Genomic DNA, 24,683 nt, shown 5'->3' on the forward strand with positions numbered 1-24,683 from the left:
TGATTGGCCAGCTATCCAGTGCGTTGTGATTGGCCGAATACCTCAAGCGTGTGACGGAAATGTTACGCCCCTCACCATACTGTGATGATGCCCTGTCAGGCCGGAGCGATGATTCAAAAACATGAAAACCCATTATAAACAAGGCATTCGTTGCATCCAGTGGGGACATAATTATGGATTATAATGACTTATACTGTCTTTTTACGCGTTGCGTTGCATCGCGCCGCGTAAACATAAAACCATGTCTGCATTTGTGATCGGAGAAATGACAAACAACAAGCCCTACTCTACACTGCCCAAAAAACTTGCTTTAAATATATAAAATATAAAAACTCTTTAAATATAAAAAACGTACTTGCAGTCTGTGAGTCAAAAGCGCCGGCATTGTAGTCTACTCTCCCAGGATCAGGAAACGGTCCTCCATAAAATGTGCTGCACACATCTGAATAGATGATGAACCACTAATTTCTAGTCGTGTCCATTTTTGGAAAGCCAAATAAAGTAGTTTCGCTTTCACAACGAAACACAGCGTCACACATGGTGGCCTAGAGTGAGCAGAGGCTGGGGGCTAAAGTGAGGAACGGCCGGAGGGCTAGAGTGAGCAGAGGTGGTGGATTCGATGAAGGAACGTCCAGCTGGCTTGCGGCAACCACATGTGGTGACCCCGGGCTGAACTCCGCTTCGTCCACGGTAAAAGCCGATCCAGCGATCCACAGTGCAAAGTTGTAGTATTTCCTCAGCAACCAGCACGGATCAGCTCCAGGCATGATGAAGCAGATATCATCCTCTTTTGGAAGGCCAAACAAAGTAGTTTCACTTTCACAACGAATCACACAGCGTCTTTACGACATGGCGGCGACAACAACAAAACTACAGTGAGAATAAAAGTTACGCCTTCTTCCTTTGCGTGAACATTTGGGTGGCGTTATGCAAATCTTCCCACGTAGTGATGTAGATATGTGGGGGCGTATTAGAACGAGCCGTTTTAGGTAGGCGTGGTTGACTCTTAACTTTTATAAAGAATATCTTTGGATTCAAGACTTTAGTCTTTGCAACTTTACAGATCTTCTTTATGCACCAAGAGCTTGTAGCACTCCAAAGAGAAAGGAAAAATTGAAATCACATCATATGACCCCTTTAACATTAAAATGTAGCATTTGCATTAATAGCGATGCAGTATTTTTGATTATTTTAGATTGTAATGTTTGGCGCCCCCTGCCAATATATTCATGAACTACAAGACAGAAGTAAATTATTTTAAAGGGATAGTTCACCCAAAAATGAAAATTCTGTCATTAATTACTCACCCTCATGTTGTTCCAAACCCGTAAGACCTTCATTCATCTTCGGAACACAAATTAAGATATTTTTGCTGAAATGTGAGAGCTCTCAGACCCTGCATAGACCGCAATGCAACTGTAATGTTCCCAGGTCCAGAAATATAGTAAGGACATCGATAAAATAGTCCATGTGACATCAGTGGCTCAACTTTTGAGAAGTAGAGTGACTCAAGTTTTGAGAAGCTACGAGAATACTTTTTGAGCGCAAAGAAAACAAATATAACTATTTTTTCAACAATTCTCCCCCGAGTTACGTCTTCCGCCATTTTAGAGAGTATCACAGTGCATACGCACGCTTTCCCATAAGCGTAAACAACACCGATTACACAGATTACGTTCATGCGTGCGCTTTCTCCCCCGAATGTAAACAACGCTTATTATGTCGATTACACTCTTGGGTACTCTCCAAAATGGCGGGAGATGTAACTCGGGAGAAGAACTGTGAAATAAATTGTTATTTTTGTTTTCTTTGCGCTCAAAAAGTATTCCCGTAGCTTCGCAAAACTGAAGTTGAGCCACTGATGTCACATGGACTGTTTTACCGATGTCCTTACTACGTTTCTGGACCTGGGAACATGTGTTCCGAAGATGAATGAAGGTCTTACGGGTTTGGAACGACATGAGGGTGAGTAATTAATGACAGAATTTTTGGGTGAACTAACCCTTTAACATTAAAATGTAGCATTTGCATTAATAGCGATGCAGTATTTTTGATCATTTTAGATTGTAATGTTTGGCGCCCCCTGCCAATATATTCATGAACTACAAGACAGAATTAAGTTATTTTTAAAAATGCACATTATTTTTATTTTTAGTGTTTATAAAAAATGTTTGTTCAGGTATGTTGTAAAAACATTGAACAAATTGACTTAAAGTATGTGGCACATTTTTTGCACAAAGTATGACAATTTCTGCTTGAAAAGCTAGGCGTATATTTTTCTTAAACTTTTTCACACTTACAAGCAATTTTAAGGTCTAGAAAATAATTTGATAAGCTCTAGAATAGAATGGACTTTCATGTAGTTAGCATACATTCAAAACTTTGCTGTCAGAGACAAAAGGTTTAGTAAAATTACTCTCAAAATATTGTACTAATGGTCTTTCTTTCTTTTGATTCAGGCAATGAACTTGGTAAGTGTGGATTTGAATTGTGCGAATTATTGTTGACTCCTTACTTTTGCTTTGCTTGGCTGTCCTGCACAGGTTCAGCTTACACTACCATTATAAAGTCCTCTTCTCTGGCCCTGCGGTGTGCATAGATTGCTCATAATTCTTGTGTCAATAATGTGCCTGGCCATTTTGCTCTCTGAAGTTTCCATGTCGTCCCTCTTTTTTGTGATGTACTGCAGATCATACAGGCTATGATTTGTGAAACAACACCACTTATTGTGGTCGTGCTTCCGAGTTAGCTGCGAGTCTTTTTATTATCCACGTTCATTTATTGTGATGCAAGGTGATGTGCTACACACTCAGCCTCTGGAAAACTCGAATGTCATGCCAAACATATAGTTCATTTCTGCTTTCATTTGTGGGGCATAATTTAATATCCTTTAAGAGGGAGCTTGACCAGATTTGGTGAATGACTGGTGAGCTTGAAGACAAAACTGGAATGTAGTTCGAAAACGTGTGTGTTTGTTTGACATCCCTGGCCAGTATGTTGCTTTTGCTTTGCTGGCTGCCTAATAATTGATATCTTTCAGATACCTGTATTGCTTTTGCCTTTTTCCTCTTCTTATTGTAACTAATTCAGAGACTCTTATTAAACATGATTTTAAAAGGCTTAAAGACAGTCTGCATGTTCAGTAACTAATTATTGAAACTTCTACATAATGATAGTGTTCGCAAGGCAGCAGACTAGTTCAAATGAAAATGTACTCACCCTCAGGCCATCCACAATTTAGATGAGTTTGTTTATTCATGGGAACAAATATTGCATGACATCACTTGCTCACCAATGGATCCTCTGCAGTGAATGGGTGCCGTCAGAATGAGAGTCCAAACAGCTGATAAAAACATAACAATAATCCACAAGTAATCCACACCACAGCACTCCAGTCCATCAATTGATGTGTTTTGAAGCAAACGGCTGCCTGTTTGTAAGAAACAAATCCTTCATTAAGGCGTTTTAACTTACATCTGTTGTTTCTGGTCAAAATATGAGTTCATAATCCATAATAACGCTTCCATCCCGTTGTCCTCTCACATCAATGCATACCGTATCAACACATTTCTTTAGAACTGTTTTGATCTGTTTTTTTGTTTGAAATGGTTCTTGATCTGTGCATATTTCTCTCCTGATTCAGACAAGGTGACTTTTTCAATGTAAAAAGCAATATTAAAGATGGGGCTCATATTTCAGCCATAAGTGATGGTTTAAAGTTAAAACTTCTTTGCGAAGGATCTGTTTCTTCCAAACACACAGCTTTTGGCTTCACAAGACATTGACTGATGGACTGGAGTGGTGTGGATTACTTGTGGATTATTGTGATGTTTTTATCAGCTGTTTGGACTCTCATTCTGACGGCACCCATTCACTGCAGAGGATCCATTGGTGAGCAAGTGATGGAATGCTACATTCACCAAATCTTTTCTGATGAAGAAACAAACTCATCTACATCTTGGCTGGACTGAGGGAGATTACATTTTCAACAAATTCTCATTTTTGGGTGAACTTGCTTTAACAATGTTTTCAGCCTTACTTATACTGTATCATTTAAATTTTTATAGACTGCTTTAATAGGCCTATTTTTTATACTTATTTAGATATATAAATTTAAGGTTTAGTTTGAAAATCGTGACATTTTTAGAATGTTCAGCATTCTAAAATCTAACAGCATTTTAATGCACAACTGAAAAAAACAAGACACGTGAAGCCTAAAACATCAACTTACCTGTAACTTTAACGCATTTCCTTTGTTGTCTTGCAAACACTGTAAATGTGAATCCTCTCTGTGATTCATATGGTGCTCTCTGATCTCCTATTGTTTCCCCTTCTTCTCATGCTTTTGTCTTGCTTTATCATAAATCAGCAGGCTGCTTTGCATTAATTAAAATTAACAATGATTTTGTCGGTATTGTCTTGGGATTATTTTGCTCACCTGTGTCACCATCTCCTCAGGATCAAGCGTCCAAAGACAAGGCTCTCCAGAACATGGCAGCACTTTCCTCTGCTCAGATCGTGTCCCCAAGTCTAATCAAAACCTCTCTTCCGCCTCTTCCGCAGTCCCCCTACCACCCGTCTGCACGGGTACGATTTAGATCGTTGTATTTAACCTGGAAGTAACCTTTTGCACAAATTATGGAGCGATTTGATTTTTTTTTTTTCCCACTGCTGTTTTTCCAGTTCTGGCCGACCCCCATCCCAGGCCAACCCGGACCCTCTGAGGAGTGAGTAACTCACGAATTCATACGTGTTTCTCTGTGTGTTTGTGTATCTGGCATGTTTAATGGATCACGTTTTTATGTATCAGGCTGGTTCTTAAGCACAATCCAGGAAGAAGTCCTGGGCTTGGCCGCATCAGCTACGCGTAAGTTCCCTCCACAGAGCTTGAACTGATCTTTCGCTAGAGTTAACATTGATTCACTGCTACGGATGAGGATCTGGTTCAGATTGCATTGACAGTAGTATAATAGGTCCAACCGTTTCAATGACTTATTTGACAGATTCAAACTAGTATCTCTACTATAGTTTTTATTAATATTTTTTAGATTTCCAGTTTTAATTTTATCTAGGATTTTAGTAAATTTGACATTTTTATTACTTTTTGTGTTTTTTAATATTTCTTTTTAGCTTTTTTTTTAATTTCAGTTTTACTTTCAGTTATTTTAGTACTTCAGCTTAAACTTATTTCAGTTAATGGCCATAGCAACATTTCTAATTTTCATTAAATCTTTCGTCTAATACGTCTGTATGCAAGATTACTATGCACTTGGAAAATATAGAAATATTTATATATAATTATGTAACAATACATGATAACATACTAATAGATAATAATACAATAATTTCAGGAAACTTCCTGTGGCTGGAAAAGTCATGAAAGTTATGAAAAACTAACTAAATTGTCCTAGTTATGCTTGGCTCTAAATTATTTAATTATACATTTCTCTGTGCAATGTTATTGAATGGTCTAGTCATTAAAAACAACTGAGAAAGTTGTGGAAATTCATTGGTGGTTTAAAGTAGTGGAACTCTTATTATTCTGTAGCGGCCACTCTTTTTCATCACATTCGGTTCAGATTTGAAGTTCACAGTTTGGCTAAAACTTGGTTAGATTTTACTGCAAATTCAGTAGGGGTGCTGGAAATACCGTTAGAGACCGATTTTAGTATGCTGCTCTGTCTGGGTTCTGCTTTTTACTCCCATCATTATTCACAGGCAGCCTGCTAAACTAATTCCTCTCTACATCGTGGGCTCTGTGGTCTCCGCTTCTGTTGAGATCTCTTGAGCGCGTGTGTTATCAGACGTGAGCTAGCGCACATGACTGTTGTGATGTTACACTCCCACTCTGAAGTAGGTGAACTTACGCTTAGCTGAAACGGCCAAAACAAACAGTTGTGGGATAATTGAAGTGTCAAGGTGTGAAATATGCCACTTTTAAAGCAAAAACAATAACAAAGGGTTCCCACGGTCATGGACAACTGGAAGACACCAGGAAATTTGTGTTTTGTAGGACTGGAAAGTAAAGCGATAACGCACTCAAAAATGAAACTTCGTCATTATTCACTCACCCTCATGTTGTTCCAAACCTGAATGAGTTCCTTTCTTCTGCAACAAAGAAGATATTTTGAACAATGTTGGTAACCAAACTGTTGACGGTAGCTATTGACTTCCATAGTATAGAAATAAATACTATGGAAGTCAATGGCTACCATCAACTGTTTGGTTGAACAGTTTGGTTGAACTTCAAAATATCTTCTTTTGTGTTCAGTTGAAGAAAGAAGGGATGCACCGATGTATCGGCCAAAAATCGCTTTGAACCTATAAAAGCAGTTAGTCGATATTGGTCGATTGTTTAAAAACAGCTGGTGATATATGAAATACTATACGGTCAGCTAGTCATGATCACAAAATAAACCCCAGACAGGGTGATCAGGACCTGAATGTGAAGCGGAGGAGTCTTGATTTTAGCGATAATGACTGGCTTATTGTCCATTGTGTATTTCACAACTACATACTGGACAAGATGTATTGATTTCAAAAAGAAATGTTGATTCCATTTTCAGAGTATATATTTGAAAATCTTGACCATTAATAAAGTGAATATACATTTTTCTAGTTATCCTCTGCTCCGGAATATTAATTAAATTAATAATCAGCTGGATATTGCTATTGTCTAGCATAAGACTTGTTTACAAGCCATACTGATGTTTGATTTGTGAGTGAATCATTTTTTGACTCGTTCTTTGCATTCGATTCAGTTGAACTGGTTCACCAATCAGTCTAAATGATTCAATTACAAATTACAGGTGCATCTCAATAAATTAGAATGTCGTGGAAAAGTTCATTTATTTCAGTAATTCAACTCAAATTGTGAAACTCATCTATTAAATAAATTCAATGCACACAGACTGAAGTAGTTTAAGTCTTTGGTTCTTTTAATTGTGATGATGTTGGCTCACATTTAACAAAAAAAACACCAATTCAATCTCAACAAATTAGAGTACTTCATAAGACCAATAAAAAAAGCATTTTTAGTGAATTTTTGGCCTTCTGGAAAGTATGTTCATTTACTGTACATATACCCAATACTTAGTAGGGGCTCCTTTTGCTTTAATTACTGCCTCAATTCGATCATCACAATTAAAAGAACCAAAGACTTAAACTATTTCAGTCTGTGTGCATTGAATTTATTTAATACACAAGTTTCACAATTTGAGTTGAATTACTGAAATAAATTAACTTTTCCACGATATTCTAATTTATTGAGATGCACCTGTAGTTTCATCGAAATGATTTTTAACAATCCTTATCCAGTAGTCGCAAGTGATTGGAAATGGTCAAAACGTGTGGGAACCCTGATAAGGTGTTGTTTAACCCAAGTAAATAATCTTTCATGTGCAAAATAACTTTGATTCTAACAAATCCTGAACGCTTTTTCAGCATCAAGCCATTTGCACAAACTCCTTACCCAAACCTATCAGGACCTGTTCAACCACCCTTATGTAAGTATACTAGTGCACTATTCCATTTCAAGCACAGCCCACCCCACTCCAGTTTCTTCTGTTTATGTGCATGGTTGAGTCTTAACTGGCGCCCCCTTGTGTTTGTGCAGCATATGAGCCTCTGGCCCCTCCTCTCCCGCCGGTTGCCACCGCAGTGCCCGTATGGCAGGATCGCACCATCGCCTCCTCCAAACTACGTCTTCTGGAGTACTCCGCGTTCATGGAGGTCCCGCAGGACCAGGACTCTGTGAGTAGACAGGAGCCCTCCACAAATATGCTTATCTAGAGAGTTAAGGGGAGAGTGACATGGATGAGTGTGGTTAAAAAAAAAAGGCTGAGTAAAGTGCGGCACTGTGTTCTTGTACGTGCTAATGATCCGACGTTTGCAGCGTCTCAGAGTGGCCTGGTTCACAGTAAATGCTGCTTCACACGAAATCCATCTCCAAATTAATATGCATTTGGGAACTCATCATGCGCCAACTAGTTCCCAAACTTGTGATGAGAAGCACATACAAACAGCTGTTGTCAACAAAAGAGAATCTTGTAGGCTCCCTGTGGTTTTCCAACCAAAATGAAATCTAGATGGTTTAATGTTTGAAAATGTGGAGATTAAGACACAAATATTAAATATAAATATTATCATTGTAATTGTACAGTTGAATTGCAAAATAAATTGTTTTAAATTATAATAATTTAATAATTTTTTTACTTGGTAAAAACTACAATAATATTTCTTATATTCTTATTACTTAGTAATAATAATATTAGGGCTGCCAAATGATTAATCGCATCCAAAATAAACGTTTTTGTTTACTCAATATATGTGTGTACTGTGTATATTTATTATGTATATATAAAGACACACACATACAGTATATATTTTGAAAATATTTACATGTATATTTTTACATATAATTGATATTATATATAAATATATTTAATATATAAACATTACCTATTTTTCTTAAATATATACATGCATGTGTTTGTATTTATATATACATAATAAATATACACAGTACACACACATACAGTATGTTATGTGAACAAAAACTTTTATTTTGGATGCGATTAATCGCGATTAATCGTTTGACAGCACTAATAATAATCAATAAAATAATAATAATTATTATTATAGTCATATTAATATATAATTACAACATTTCTGGCCAAATTTGCAGCCCTACAAATAAGCACAGCAAGCCTGGAGCATTAAAAAAAATATAATGCATTTATTAATAAACTTTTTATTAATAAAAAATAAATAATAATCATTTTAAACACACAAAAAAAATCTGAATTAATGAAAATGTTTTCATTCTGTTAATTTACAAAAAAATTAAGTATATTAATAAGAAAATTTGATTCCATTTTCAATTTCATGGTATAAATTATGAATATACTGTATAAATCATAAACATTATACATTTTTCTAGCTATCGTCTGCTACAAATTATTAATTGAATTTATAATCAGATATTGCTCTTCGTCTTAAGTATGTATCAACGTAACTGTTTCAGTGAAAAGTTTAATTGATGAATACTCAAGAATTTCTTAGTATTTGGTCTGTCTCCTTTTGCTCTAACTACATTGTTGCTGACTTAGAGACATTTGAATGAATTCACTTGTTTTTACATATTCATATTTCTTCTTTCAAAATGAGACAGGTATAGCATAGACTAACTTTATTAAAACCAATAGTGATAGCATACAGAAACACAGACGGCTCACAATATATTTGACGTTGTCTTTTACAGTACAGCAAACACCTGTTTGTTCACATTGGCCAGACCCACCCCTCCTACAGCGACCCTCTGCTGGAGGCGGTGGACATCCGACAGATCTACGACAAGTTCCCCGAGAAGACGGGAGGACTCAAGGAGCTGTACGAGAAGGGCCCTCAAAACGCCTTCTTCCTCGTCAAATTTTGGGTGTGTGCATGTCGTTTATGTCAATAAGCACGTACACCTTCACAGAAAAGCACTATTTTGGCACATGTGCTTCTACAAACACGACTGATTCCTCAAATCATGCAGCTTGAATCTAGTTGGTTGTAGCTAGTAGTTTGTGTTTCTGTCTCAGGCGGATCTGAACAACAGCGGCGTTCAGGATGGACCGGGCTCCTTCTACGGAGTCAGCAGTCAGTACAGCAGCTCAGAGAACATGACCATCACCGTCTCAACCAAAGTCTGCTCTTTCGGGAAGCAAGTGGTGGAAAAAGTGGAAGTGAGTGAGAGCAGCATTTAACTGACTGACTGAAAAGCGCTAGCGTTTCTCGCATCTGACCACATTTCTTTTGGACTTACAGACAGAGTACGCTCGTGTGGAGGGAGGCAAGTGTTTGTATCGAATCCATCGCTCTCCCATGTGCGAATATATGATCAACTTCATCCACAAACTCAAGCTCCTGCCTGAGAAATACATGATGAACAGCGTATTAGAAAACTTCACCATCTTACAGGTAAAAGACTGTTAACAGTCTGTCATGTTTATATGGATCTGTATTGTTTTATAGGCAAGTAATTTTTCCACCTAAAGAAATGGAAAAATCATTTTCATAACACATTTAAAATGAGGAATATCAATGATATTGATATAAAGTTAGCGTGCGAATATATGATCAACTTCATCCACAAACTCAAGCTCCTGCCTGAGAAATACATGATGAACAGCGTATTAGAAAACTTCACCATCTTACAGGTAAAAGACTGTTAACAGTCTGTCATGTTTATATGGATCTGTATTGTTTTATAGGCAAGTAATTTTTCCACATATATATATATATATACACTTATTTTTATGTTTATTGCTTGTAAATAGTAATCAAAATCAATATTTTCTAAAGGCTATTTACCTTTGTGAAACATGTCAGAATTGAACTTCTGTAATAGAAATGCTGTCTTCAGAGATGTTGAGTGTTTTTCTTCTCTGTTTGACCTGCTGCAGGTGGTGACCGACAGGGAAACCCAGGAGACTCTACTGTGTATAGCGTTTGTATTTGAAGTGTCTACGAGTGAACACGGGGCACAATACCACGTCTATAGACTCATTAAAGACTAGCACCGCAGCCGCTAGCTGTTCTGACAGCAGACTTCTGTTGCTTTGCACCGTCTCTCCGTCACACGTATGGAGGAATATGCCAAATTGTCCAAACATCGGAGGAATACGCCTAAATGTTACAACAAAAAAAACAAATGTTTTGCTTTTGTTCTAAACCTGGTACAGAATTTGAGTCTTTGAGGACATAAAAAATATAGTATTACTCTGTTAAAAAAAAAATTTTTTTGTTTTTGTTTTTTAATGCCTTAAATACAAAATGGGTCATGTTGGTTTTGTTGCATATACAGATCAAAGATGTCTTTTTAAGCTTTGTTGTGTCTCCACGGAGGGAATGTGAATGTGTTTCGATGGGAAAGAAGGTCATGAAAGACAATGTGTGCCATTTATGCAGCATTTTACAGTGATTTAAGGGTGAATCTCACAAAGAAATGTCTCATTTTACCCTAAAATCAGAAGGAAAAATATATTCCATATGCATATTTTGAATAAAGAAAATGAAGGCAATTTTTAGGACCAATTTTGCATGTTATTTTCATGATCCACACTTTTTTTTTCTCTCTAAATTTTTATTATAATGCAAGAGAAAATGCTATTCTCATTACTCTTAAAACAGTCATTTTTAAGAATGAAAATTAGCTCAAAGGCAATGCTTTTCGGCATTACAGTAAAAAGATTTGGGAAGCAATATGATTAATGTTCTTTAATATAATGTCATAATGCAAAAAAATATATATATATTAATAATAAAAAAATAGGCTTGTTTTCTTTATGCATTTTTTTTTCATAAAGAAATATTTTAATTATATTTTTTCTTTTGATTTTGGGGTGAAATATGACCTGGACATGTTCTTGCCAGGTTTGTGAGGTTTACCTGATTTGTAAATGAGGACCAGGTCAGTCGGCCAGCAGAGGGTTTGCCTTTTTCTGGCCTTTATTCAACTGAATAACTGCAGATGTTACTTAAGTTTCATCGGCTGTCCTTTGAACAAGAGAAAAGGCGTCCGAAACGGTTTTGCAGGTACTAAAGGATTTTGAGTAGTTGACCCAAATGTGAGTGCCTTCCTTCAAAGAACACAAATCGATTGATACTCTGAAGTGCCTTTTGACTACCTCTTGACGTAAAATAGTAGGAATAGATAAAGCGATCAATTTCTTTATGCTACGACATGACAAAGTATTTAACTCCGCTGTTCATCGAAGCTTTCGCGAGATGCATGAACTGAGGAAAGGTCAGATTGTTTAAAAGTCAAGTGTGAGTGTTACTCTGGTACAAACAAAGTGCTGCCCGTCGAGATTTTAAACATTTAATCCTGGAACAATACCTCCATAGAGTTTGTTTGATGTCTTTTTAAATCAGAGGACGTTGCATTGCTGTCATATCTGGTGCTTTTTAAACCCTTGAAGAGAATGGTTGCATTTCCAAGCTGTTTCTTACTCATTTTTATCTTCACGATATACCTGCACTGTGTACCCTTTTTTTCTTTTTTTTGCATCAAGTACATTTTTCTTGGAATTACATGTCGGATGTTTAGTTTTGAGTTAAAGCATCCGTTTTTTTGTTTTTTTTTTACCTGGTGTTAAAGGGATAGTTCACCCAAAAATGAAAATGTGATGTTTATCTGCTTACCCCCAGGGCATCCAAGATGTAGGTGACTTTGTTTCTTCAGTAGAACACATTTGATGATTTTTAACTCCAGCCGTTGCAGTCTATCAATCGTATAATGCATGGCAATGGTAACAAAATCTATGAGAGTAAAAAAAACATGCACAGACAAATCCAAATTAAACCCTGCGGCTCGTGACGACACATTGATGTCCTAAGACACGAAACGTTCGGTTTGTGCCAGAAACCGAACAGGATTTATATCATATTTTACCTCTAATACACCACTATGTCCAAATGCCTTGGGCGCGCGTACGGCATCCGGTGTGTGAGGTGTGTACGTGCTCTGGCGTAGTTTACGCAAGTGCCGGAAGTGATCTCTCGCGTGTATACGTCACTCATTGTTTACACAGTGCACAGTCATTGTAGGTAAGACGGCTAATCAAAATGGTACTTACTTGCGCTTATCCGGATTGTTCAAACCGACTTAAAACTAAAAGATTACGTTCTCTCGCGCGAACTCATTCGGGAGTGGTGACTGTCCACGTATTCCCAACTTCTGAGCCTGCTCGCCTGAAGATATGATTGATTGCTCTTCGGCTGGACATAGTGCTGTATTAGAGGTAAAATATGATATAAATACTGTTCGGTTTCTGGCACAAACCGATCGTTTCGTGTCTTAGGACATCAATGTGTCGTCACGAGCCGCAGGGTTTAATTTGGATTTGTCTGTGCATGTTTTTTTTTACTCTCATAGATTTTGTTACCATTGCCATGCATTATATGACAGATAGACTGCAACGGCTGGAGTTAAAAATCATCATATGGGTTCTACTGAAGAAACAAAGTCACCTACATCTTGGATGCCCTGGGGGTAAGCAGATAAACATCACATTTTCATTTTTGGGTGAACTATCCCTTTAAAAGTGTAAAAGGGAAAGTCATTAGCGTCACCCTGTACATCAGCACAGATGTGTGTTCTTATGGTTTGTGCATCTCTTTGAATCTCATTTTTTAGATGATATTAAGAATGCACCAGGTGTTCGACATGAAATTACATAAATATGCCATTTTATCAGTGCTTAATGGAAATCATGTTTTGCTACTACTGAAAATGTAATGTTTATTCCCAGTAGAGAACTAAAAACTTGAATTTTAGACCAGATTCGATGTTTCAAATGCCTGTTTTTGTTGAAGCCATGTAGCATTTTTGTTCCACTCGCCCCTAAAATTGAAAGATGGCACCGTTTGAATGGACAATGTTCTTGGGATGGTTATTAGACATGAGATGGTGCTCGCTGATAGCAGTTTTATGTCTAGATGCGTTCTGAAGGTACTGCGAAATTTTGGGTACACCTTAAAAATGGAAATGTAATGTATATTGGTACAGCCTTAACCTACTTTTTCGTGTTTGAACTTCAATGACGACAGTTTCCTCAATTGTATTTTTTCTTACAGGCTTCCTTATAATTATTATTATTCTAATTATTAATTTTATGTTTGCTCTTTGACTTTCGATTGATGCTATATGCATACATTGGAAATGTTGTGTGTTACTGTTATTTTATGCCATAATCTAAGTGGAGTTGGCAAAAGCTTTCCCCTTGTTTTTAACAGTTCACTGTGGCCTTTGTTACCAGTTGTGCATTGCAGTTATGTATATCTTCAATGTTAGGGGTTTGTACAGTATAATCAAAACAATGTATAGCAATACCAATAAAATGGCATGGGTCTCCTTGGACCATATTTCTTAAAACACACTTACAACTTTGTACAAGTGTCTTATTGTACAAGTGCCAAAAGGGACTGCCGATGAAAATGAGCCAGTGTTGGCTAAATCTGGCGTATTTTACATATTGTATGTACTATTAATGTGCATTGTCCCTGATTAAATAAATAAATGAAAATGAAATTCTCTTTCGCATCAACGAGGATGACAAAATCTTCATGGAAGCAGAAAAGGAACGAGATATATTTGTGTCTGACATTCAGTAAAACGGAGTTAACATGATTAGTGTTTTGTAGTTAATTCTCATCATCCGCTTCCATCAGTTGCAGAAGTTCTTCCTTTAGAGGGCACTTCAGACAACTTTAACTCTAAAAAATTATTTTGGTTAAATGTAGGCTATTCATTCTTAAGCACGAATAAAGACCTCCGAGCAAATAGCCTAATTTTAAAATAATTTACCCCGAATTTAATAGCTATTTAATTGAAATTACTCAGTGAATATTTAAAATATGCCGATTAATATTTTGAGCCATTGTTTTTGTCCAAACAGAGTCAATAATAAGCGAGCGTTTCTAAGAAAAACTCATTTTCCCAGCATTCCATTCGACGTGGCGTATGACGTTCAGCGTTCCCGCGTTTATCAAGTTTAGTTCATTTGCTACAAAGTAGCTTTTGCATAAAAACAAACACTGTATTGCAAAACTCGATACAAACTCTTGTGTCAGTCACGGGAAGACGCTTTATTTTGCGCTCAGCAGTTGAGAGATGAACACGTTTTCTCATTTTACAAATTAAAAGTTTAAAATTAAATATCCATCAGACGCGTGTGATAAAGCCGAACGACTTGGCTTTTCTACAGACGACATCCAGGTCAGTGGCAGACGAGGAAGCAGCGGCCTGACTGTACTGTAGCCGATGGACAGGATATGATACACACTGAGCTCACGAGAGTTTGTTTCTAACGTCGAGATCAGATTTGCATTGATAGCGCCAAACTCTGTCGAGTGTAAAGGTAAGATCAGATCTCTTAACAGCGTTTAATTACATGCATTCTGCAGCATTTGAGCACAGATGATACGTGCTGTGATGTTTTGTTATATAATGCAGTGACAGTCGTTTTTGAAAAAAAATAACTGAAATGATTTTAGCAAATGGCTGCAATATCACAAAGAGTGAAAAATTTAAGGGGGTCTGAATACTTTCCGTACCCACTGTATATTGCATCATATGCTTGCACAGTAATCTACCTAACTGTAGTCATTTTATAAACCTTGACATTTACTGAAAATACCACAATGCGTTTTAATGTTAGGAACCGCTGCACCTGCAATAACTTACCTGTTCATTTGTTGACTATATATATATATATATATATATATATATATATATATAGATAGATAGATAGATAGATGAATATGAAATTTTATATGAAAAATGTTTACCATAAATCATTGTATTGTAATGGTACACAAAAACCATGGGTGTACTCAGGCCTGGCTCCAGATATGAGGAGAAGGGTGGGCTTTAGATTTTATAAAAAAAATTAAATTAAAATAGGCCAGATCTTATAAAACAACTACTTACATCACTATAATATTTACAACACTATTGTGTTATGTTATGTAGTATTTTAATGAATTAGCTTGTATGACACCAACATTTAAGAAGCCAGTTAAATTTGTACAATTCTTAATTCCAATTTCAATAAAACAGCAAAAACTACAAGCCTAACAAAAATAAGGATAGGTCGTCGTCATTAAAGACGAGTCAATAAAATAAGTACTAATAAACAAATTACTAGCATCAACACAAATAAATAAACAGAACTAGGGCTGCACGATAAATCGAAATGGAATGGAGATCGTGATTCGACAGAAGCTGCGATTGTCATGCGTATCTTTCAGTGAAGCACGGTTCTGTGATCAGCAGTAAATCTTCGACAGAAGCTGCGATTGTCATGCGTATCTTTCAGTGAAGAAAACACCAGAATAAGATTCTCTGGTCTGATGAGACCAAGATATAACTTTTTGGCCTTAATTCTAAGCGGTATGTGTGGAGAAAACCAGGCACTGCTCATCACCTGTCTAATACAGTCCCAACAGTGAAGCATGGTGGTGGCAGCATCATGCTGTGGGGGTGTTTTTCAGCTGCAGGGACAGGACGACTGGTTGCAATTGAGGGAAAGATGAATGCGGCCAAGTACAGGGATATCCTGGATGAAAACCTTCTCCAGAGTGCTCAGGACCTCAGACTGGGCCGAAGGTTTATCTTCCAACAAGACAATGACCCTAAGCACAGAGCTAAAATAACGAAGGAGTGGCTTCACAACAATTCTGTGACTGTTCTTGAATGGCCCAGCCAGAGCCCTGACTTAAACCCAATTGAGCATCTCTGGATAGACCTAAAAATGGCTGTCCACCAATGTTTACCATCCAACCTGACAGAACTGGGGAGGATCTGCAAGGAGGAATGGCAGAGGCTCCCCAAATCCAGGTGTGAAAAACTTGTTGCATCTTTCCCAAAAAGACTCATGGCTGTATTAGATCAAAAGGGTGCTTCTACTAAATACTGAGCAAAGGGTCTGAATACTTAGGACCATGTGATATTTCAGTTTTTCTTTTTTAATAAATCTGCAAAAATGTCAACAATTTTGTGTTTTTCTGTCAATATGGGGTGATGTGTGTACATTAATGAGGAAAAAAAATAACTGAAATGATTTTAGCAAATGGCTGCAATATCACAAAGAGTGAAAAATTTAAGGGGGTCTGAATACTTTCCGTACCCACTGTATATTGCATCATATGCTTGCACAGTAATCTACCTAACTGTAGTCATTTTATAAACCTTGACATTTACTGAAAATACCACAATGCGTTTTAATGTTAGGAACCGCTGCACCTGCAATAACTTACCTGTTCATTTGTTGACTATATATATATATATATATATAGATAGATAGATGAATATGAAATTTTATATGAAAAATGTTTACCATAAATCATTGTATTGTAATGGTACACAAAAACCATGGGTGTACTCAGGCCTGGCTCCAGATATGAGGAGAAGGGTGGGCTTTAGATTTTATAAAAAAAATTAAATTAAAATAGGCCAGATCTTATAAAACAACTACTTACATCACTATAATATTTACAACACTATTGTGTTATGTTATGTAGTATTTTAATGAATTAGCTTGTATGACACCAACATTTAAGAAGCCAGTTAAATTTGTACAATTCTTAATTCCAATTTCAATAAAACAGCAAAAACTACAAGCCTAACAAAAATAAGGAGAATCGAGATCGCGATTCGACAGAGGCTGTGAGTGTCATGCGTATCTTTCAGTGAAGCACGGTTCTGTGATCAGCAGTAAATCTTCGACAGAAGCTGCGATTGTCATGCGTATCTTTCAGTGAAGCACGGTTCTGTGATCAGCAGTAAATCACCATCCAAAGGCCAGAGGGCGCTCTCGCGCTGAAGCTCCAAATACACCTCGCAGAAGAAACCCAGAAAATTCCAATCGCTGCAGCTGAATAAACAGAAGATTCAACTGCTTTCATTGATTCAACGTGACTAATAAACACACGACTACGGCAATATACGGTTTATCTGAGTTCTTATTATTGTAATTTTCATTAAAATAAAGTATATTTATAATGCAATGCCTTTATCACTGCTTAAATACTGTGAAATATGTTGCGTGCCTTATTCTGTGTAAGAAGCTACATCTCACAGAAGGATTTATTTCAAACACTCGACTGACATTATGAAGTGAGTTTGGAGTAAAAATGTTATTAAATGTGGTATTTTCACATGCTTTCAGATGGAGCAGGGTTTACTTCACAGAGCTGTAGTTCACTGAGAAGCTATGCAAACAGCTGTCATTATCGGGAATAAGTTCTTCGATTTCAGAATCGCGCAATAAAATTGTCTGGGATTTTTTTTTTTATTTTTATTTTTTTTTTTTTTGCACATAACTTGTCAGTGAACTACGGCTCTGTGTAGTAAATTCTGCTCCATCTGAAAGCATGTGATGATGATGATTTCCTGCTGATTACAGAACCGGCATTACTAACAAAATGCGCATGACAATCGCACTCGATTAATCGTGCAGCCCTAAACAGAACAAAGATGCAAATTAAACACTGCTTTACTGCTTTTAAAGATACAAATTAAACCCTGCTTTAAGTGTTTTTTTTTTTTTTTTTTTTTTTTTTTTTTTTTTTTTTTTTTTTTTTTTTTTTTTTTTAGGCTTGTAAATTGAATAATCAAATGTAAAATTGCTAACACTACATAGTTGTGACTGTATAAATTAAATAGATTGATCATTGTTAAAGCTAAAAAAAATTGTATTCAGTCAAGAGCAGTGAGTGATTTTCTCACTCTCTCACTTTCTTGGATTAACATTAAGGACACCGGCAGCAGCTGGTACAGGAAATTAGGCGAGGTCCCTTTAAGAGAGAACGCATCAGACTGCTTTCTCAACTGCTTTCTCAAGACATGACATAAGGATCGTGAGTTATTTATATATATATATATATATGTGTTTGTTTATTTTGTGGAAGCGGGCTCCCGTAAAACACTGATTGTAACATTGGCCCAATCACTGGTCTGTCTGCTATCAGCAGTAAACACAGATCCTCCCGGCGCCGTTCAGTGCTCATGCAGCAGCTGTGTCTGTGTTTACTGTCCCTGGATGATCATAACGCTCCAGCAAGTGCTGTTGCTTACTTGTGTAAAATAAATATGGACTGATATACTGTCATCACAAACACACGCTGCCATTGAGATTCAGCTTAGGAAGTATGTAAAACTGCTGGGAGTTTATGTTGGAAGGATCTTTGGGGATTTGTGAGAATCTAGTACCATAAAAATACCATGCTACTTTATTTTAGTGTATGATGTGCCATAATATTACTATAGTAATGACAATACCATGTTATTTTGATGTATTTCATGGTACGTGTGGCAAAAAAAAACATATTAGTGCCATAGTACTTTTTTTTTTTTTTTTTTTTTTTTTTTTTTTTTAAATTAAGGGATGGTACTGCTACAATACTATTAATTTGAGATAGATAGATATATATGAGACATAAATTAGAATTTGGAAGAGAAAGTTAGAAATGCAAGATAAAAAGTCAAAAACTTTATTTTAATCATTAAAAGAGACACTTGCATTGAATGTGCTTTCAGTGTATATAAAATCACTTTTGATCATTAATTTGATGCAGACACCAAAATGGGATGTCTCATCTTTGACCCATATACATATAATTTTTAATTAATATTTTTATAAAACTTTTATGTTTTTATATATATGTATATGTATATGTATATATATATATATGTATGTGTGTGTGTGTATATGTATAGTATTCTGATGTTAGTATAATATATACTGCATGTACATGTGTATATATATATGCATGCGGGTGTATATACAAACACACAAGGTTATCTTTGCAGTCACTCTGCAGGGTGTGTTGTGTACTGTAAGTGTCACCATGGCAACACAGTGTGTGGACCTTTGACCCTCGGGATTGAGGTGGAGCCATGATGCTATCCAGCAGCATTTAAAGCTGGGCTTTATGATTTATGAATACTGTGTGTCAGACGAGTGCTTCTGTCTGTGGATTTACTCTGGCTCAAAGGTATTTCAGTTACTTGTATGGCTTCTTATGGTTACTTTCTCTCAGAACGCTACGGACTAACATGCACCAGTCTGGCTTAATGCAGATGTTTTAGCTGGTCCGGTAAATATGAAATATATAATTTTTTAGATTGGTGAAGTGGTTGTTGTTGTTGATGATTATTAATTAATTTTTATTGTATTTTATATTTTCTACAATATGTTTCATACATAAAGGTATACCTGGTGTCTCACTCACCCAATAAACGTTTAGTTCTCTAGGTTTTTCTGTGCAGTATTTTGTGTAAACGGTTTCAAGCATACAGTGACGCTCATTCTGAGAAATTCACAACTGAATCAAACGGTTTTGTTTTGTGTGTTGGAACTGGTTTGAGCTTAAACTGGATTCTCTCATTTATCCTCAGACTGGCTGTCACAATCCCATAAGACTCATCGCCATGACAACCTCAGCACCAATCAGATTCCGCGTCTTCTCTCTCAACTGCTGGTGAGTTTCACTCTTCACGTTTCATTTAGTTGAAGAAATACAGCATTCTCATATTCCTAAATTGTATTTCCAGATCCTGCTGAGAATATTTTATAGGATTTCAGCATAACACAAAACAAAAACTACATCTGGATGGATAGATAGATAGATAGATAGAGCAAGAAAGAAATAAGTATCCCGATACTAAAATAATTCTGGTTCTTACACATTTTTAATTAAATTAAAATAAATTTTTTGAGTTATACATAAATATTTTTTCAAGTGTTTTATTTTCTCTGAAATTTAAAAATGAATATCTTTGCACTGAATTTCTATTATTAACTAATAATTTACTACGAATTATCCATGAATGCAAGATCGTAGTGTAAAGGCGCGTGTAAGCCTATTTAGTTTGTTGTGATTGTTTTAGGGGGATCCGATACCTCAGTAAGAACTGCAAAGAGCGATTTGTTCGGATCGGAGACCTGCTGAATCAGGAACAGCTTGATCTAGCGTTACTGCAGGAGGTAAAACAAATACACATGTACATGCACAGATGTTTAAACGCAGCCAAATACATTCTACATGCATAAAATATGGCTATTCGTAATACTTTTAGTGTCACAGTTATTCCACACATCGGGTTTTTAAAAATGATTTATACTCGTTACATTAACTGTTTGAACAATAAGATTCAAATATGTCAGTAGATAGTTTTTTGTACTGTAAAATGGCATGTTTTTTTGGGGCTGTTTGTTATAGGTCTGGTGTGAAAGAGACTTTCTGTTTTTAAAGAAGAAGCTTAGCAGCATCTATCCGTATTCCCATTATTTTAAAAGGTCAGTCATGATCTATAATGCATGAAAATGATACACAACAATGTTTTTACTAGAGGTTCTGTGTCCCTGAAAAGTTTGGGCTTGAATGCACTAACTGATATGAATAAGGACACAGATAAAGATGCATTTTCTTGTCTTCAGTGGATTTATAGGGAGCGGATTGGCCGTGTTTTCCAGACATCAAATCCATGATGCCTTTCTGTACAGATACTCATTAAATGGATATCCATACATGGTGAGTCTGATCAATCGCATGCACTAACATCGTGCTCTGTTACTTAATTATAAAAATAAAGACTGGAAAAACGTTTAATTCAATAATACTATTTAACACACGCCATGTTTGTTTCCTGTACTATATATTTAAGCATGTTTGCAACACAGCACACCCTTGAGCAGTGTTGGGGAAAGTTACTTTTAAAAGTAATGCATTATTGCGTTACTCCATAACAAAGTAACTAATTACGTTACTTGGTTACTTTTTATGGAAAGTAATGCGTTACGTTACTTTTTAAGTCTGGACAAGGCTTGCTTGTTTGTTTTTAAAATATAAAAGCCTTTTCACACCAAAGGTGAAATGAATAAGCCTCAGGCTGAAGGGAAAGTACATTTACGTCCGTACAGTAGAATGCAGAAGAAGAAATCTCAACACACTTCAGCAATAAAAAAAAGACACACAAATGTTTGTCTAGAGTAATTTGTGCTTATTAGTACGGTTGAACTGGATCATCGAAGCTCAGAAGCAAAGACATTGGTTTATAGAATGGGATTAAATACATAAAGCATATTTGTGTTGTTTAACATTTAATTATTGCAGGTTTGCGTCATATCCTGAGTTGCATAATTTTTATTCATTTTGAGGAATACTGAATTTGTTTTTTTTTTGTGGGTGAGATTAATTAATGCATATTCGTATTTATTTTATAACTACAGTCACATCTTCTGATTTCTCTCACCATGGCAACACCAGAGCTGTCAATCAATACATTGGGGAAAAAAAAGAACTTGCGTTGCTTATTTGAAAAAGTAACTCAGATATTTTCTTGTAAATGAAAAAGTAATGCGTTACTTTACTAGTTACTTGAAAAAAGTAATCTGATTACGTAACTCGCGTTACTTGTAATGCGTTACCCCCAACACTGCCCTTGAGTGCCGTATTGTTTTCATAAAATACTTACTACTATGCATAATAAAAATATGTATTTAAACAGTATTTTTATGCAGATTGTCACCTTAACCAGCCAAACCCTGGCCCTGTGTAACGTAAAAGTGTGCCTCTTATAGACACATACTCTCTACCTGTTGTAAATAAACAGTTTTATGAGACATTTATGTGGCCTCAGTTTCTGTGTGGTTGGTCTGATGGCTTGTTAATGATCTATTCTCATATCAGGCACAACATGGTGACTGGTTTGGTGGGAAAGCTGTCGGGAAGGTCTTGTTTAACACCAATGGGCTGAAGATTCATGTTTTTGTCACTCATGTAAGTTCATGGCATGCATAATGCGATTATCAGTGTTATTTTAGTATTATTTATTTACTATTGTAGTATTTAATAACATTTTTATTTTTGTATTATATATATTTATTATTTTAGTGTTTATTATTGTTATTTTTTATATTTTCAGTTTTCATTTTAGTTTAAGTTTTAGTGATTTTGTTTTGTGCTTTTGTCATTTTTTTTATTTCTGTTTAGCTTTTATTTTTATTTCAATTTTATTTCATTTCAGTATTTCATCTAATATCTCTTTCATTTCAGCTACATGTCGAATGAATAAAATGTTTTATAACTTGTATTTAGTTTCCAACACTGGCATGAATGCTGGCACATATGTTTGTGTGTTTATACCCTGTGTTACAGCAGATTCTTCTCTTCACAGCTGCATGCAGAATATTGCAGAGAGAAAGACTCGTATCTCCCGCACCGAGTGGTTCAAGCCTGGGAGCTGCAACAGTTCATAAGGTGCTAAACGTCTGGTATATTTACCCATGGCTGCAGGTTTATTTTCAAGTCTAATATAGGTTTCAATTGCTTAGTTCTTCAATAACAGCCTCTTTGTATAACTGCATCTCATTGCAACAGATTCAAAAAGCCTTTTGTCTCACAAATCAGACTTTTTTTCTTGCAATATTGAGTTTATCTCTCGCACTTTTTTTTTTCTCAGTTCGGGCTTGCATAAATAACACTTACGACTGACTGTCTTTTTCCATAAAGGCACACTAGTGCTGCAGCGGACGTGGTGATCATGGGTGGAGATCTGAACATGCACCCCCTGTGTAACGTAAAAGTGTGCCTCTTATAGACACATACTCTCTACCTGTTGTAAATAAACAGTTTTATGAGACATTTATGTGGCCTCAGTTTCTGTGTGGTTGGTCTGATGGCTTGTTAATGATCTATTCTCATATCAGGCACAACATGGTGACTGGTTTGGTGGGAAAGCTGTCGGGAAGGTCTTGTTTAACATCAATGGGCTGAAGATTCATGTTTTTGTCACTCATGTAAGTTCATGGCATGCATAATGCGATTATCAGTGTTATTTTAGTATTTATTTACTATTGTAGTATTTAAAAAAAAAATATTTTTGTATTATATATTTATTATTTTAGTGTTTATTATTTTTATTTTTTATATTTTCAGTTTTCATTTTAGTTTAAGTTTTAGTGATTTTGTTTTGTGCTTTTGTCATTTTTTTTTATTTCTGTTTAGCTTTAATTTATTTTTATTTCAGTTTTATTTTATTTCAGTATTTCATCTAATATCTCTTTCATTTCAGCTACATGTCGAATGAATAAAATGTTTTATAACTTGTATTTAGTTTCCAACACTGGCATGAATGCTGGCACATATGTTTGTGTGTTTATACCCTGTGTTACAGCAGATTCTTCTCTTCACAGCTGCATGCAGAATATTGCAGAGAGAAAGACTCGTATCTCCCGCACCGAGTGGTTCAAGCCTGGGAGCTGCAACAGTTCATAAGGTGCTAAACGTCTGGTATATTTACCCATGGCTGCAGGTTTATTTTCAAGTCTAATATAGGTTTCAATTGCTTAGTTCTTCAATAACAGCCTCTTTGTATAACTGCATCACATTGCAACAGATTCATAAAGCCTTTTGTCTCACAAATCAGACTTTTTTTCTTGCAATATTGAGTTTATCTCTCGCACTTTTTTTTTTTTTTCTCAGTTCGGGCTTGCATAAATAACACTTACGACTGACTGTCTTTTTCCATAAAGGCACACTAGTGCTGCAGCGGACGTGGTGATCATGGGTGGAGATCTGAACATGCACCCGGACGATCTCGGCACCAGACTGTTGAGAAACTACACGGGACTTCAGGACAGCTTCAATGAGGCCGTTAACTTTGATGTTAGTACTGCAGCGTGATGCTACCTGAAAATTCATAATTACTGAGTGTGTGTAATGAAAGTCACCTAGCTTTCTAAGTTATGATTTATAACGACCTCCCCATCATTAATACCAGGGATGTGAGGAGGGACACACTCATATATCTGAAAACCCATTCACAAACACGGATAATCTTGTTCCATTTGGTGGAGGAATCCGGATAGATTACATCCTGTTCAAGGTAAATATTAGATATTTGTTAAATTTTTTACTGTTTCTGTTATTAAGTGGTGTTTGTCTGGTTTAGTCATTTAAACAAAAGTAACTCGGAAGTAACTCATCCTACAGACACGAATGACCAGAAAAGTAAACAAATTATTATTATTATTAAACAAAATTATTGCTTCCATGACTGATCTACTTCTCTTTAAAACAGTTGTTCTCAATTTAAATATATATATATATATATATATATATATATA

At 36.0% G+C, this 24,683-nt stretch overlaps 2 protein-coding genes across 2 annotated transcripts in view; both read left to right on the plus strand.

Annotated features, from left to right (window-relative positions):
• Positions 1-10,773, plus strand: part of LOC107587585 (transcriptional enhancer factor TEF-5-like) — a 24,915-nt gene extending 14,142 nt beyond the window's left edge. The window contains exons 4-13 of the mRNA XM_016275419.1: positions 4,459-4,587; positions 4,684-4,727; positions 4,811-4,867; positions 7,444-7,505; positions 7,616-7,752; positions 9,263-9,436; positions 9,588-9,731; positions 9,814-9,882; positions 10,122-10,205; positions 10,452-10,773. Coding sequence (XP_016130905.1) covers positions 4,459-4,587; positions 4,684-4,727; positions 4,811-4,867; positions 7,444-7,505; positions 7,616-7,752; positions 9,263-9,436; positions 9,588-9,731; positions 9,814-9,882; positions 10,122-10,205; positions 10,452-10,565 — 1,014 coding nt within the window. The 3' untranslated portion in view covers positions 10,566-10,773. The remainder of the gene's footprint in view (positions 1-4,458; positions 4,588-4,683; positions 4,728-4,810; positions 4,868-7,443; positions 7,506-7,615; positions 7,753-9,262; positions 9,437-9,587; positions 9,732-9,813; positions 9,883-10,121; positions 10,206-10,451) is intronic.
• A 3,762-nt stretch (positions 10,774-14,535) lies between these two features.
• LOC107587647 (sphingomyelin phosphodiesterase 2-like) overlaps positions 14,536-24,683 on the plus strand; it is a 13,085-nt gene continuing 2,937 nt past the window's right edge. Inside the window, exons 1-9 of the mRNA XM_016275498.1 lie at positions 14,536-14,909; positions 19,952-20,034; positions 20,444-20,540; positions 20,776-20,852; positions 20,994-21,087; positions 23,265-23,354; positions 23,751-23,833; positions 24,090-24,222; positions 24,338-24,442. Coding sequence (XP_016130984.1) covers positions 19,985-20,034; positions 20,444-20,540; positions 20,776-20,852; positions 20,994-21,087; positions 23,265-23,354; positions 23,751-23,833; positions 24,090-24,222; positions 24,338-24,442 — 729 coding nt within the window. The 5' untranslated portion in view covers positions 14,536-14,909; positions 19,952-19,984. The remainder of the gene's footprint in view (positions 14,910-19,951; positions 20,035-20,443; positions 20,541-20,775; positions 20,853-20,993; positions 21,088-23,264; positions 23,355-23,750; positions 23,834-24,089; positions 24,223-24,337; positions 24,443-24,683) is intronic.

Source organism: Sinocyclocheilus grahami, unplaced genomic scaffold (assembly GCF_001515645.1).
Source record: "Sinocyclocheilus grahami isolate Dianchi unplaced genomic scaffold, SAMN03320097.WGS_v1.1 scaffold94.1, whole genome shotgun sequence".
In the NCBI taxonomy this organism is placed as follows: Eukaryota; Metazoa; Chordata; class Actinopteri; order Cypriniformes; family Cyprinidae; genus Sinocyclocheilus; species Sinocyclocheilus grahami.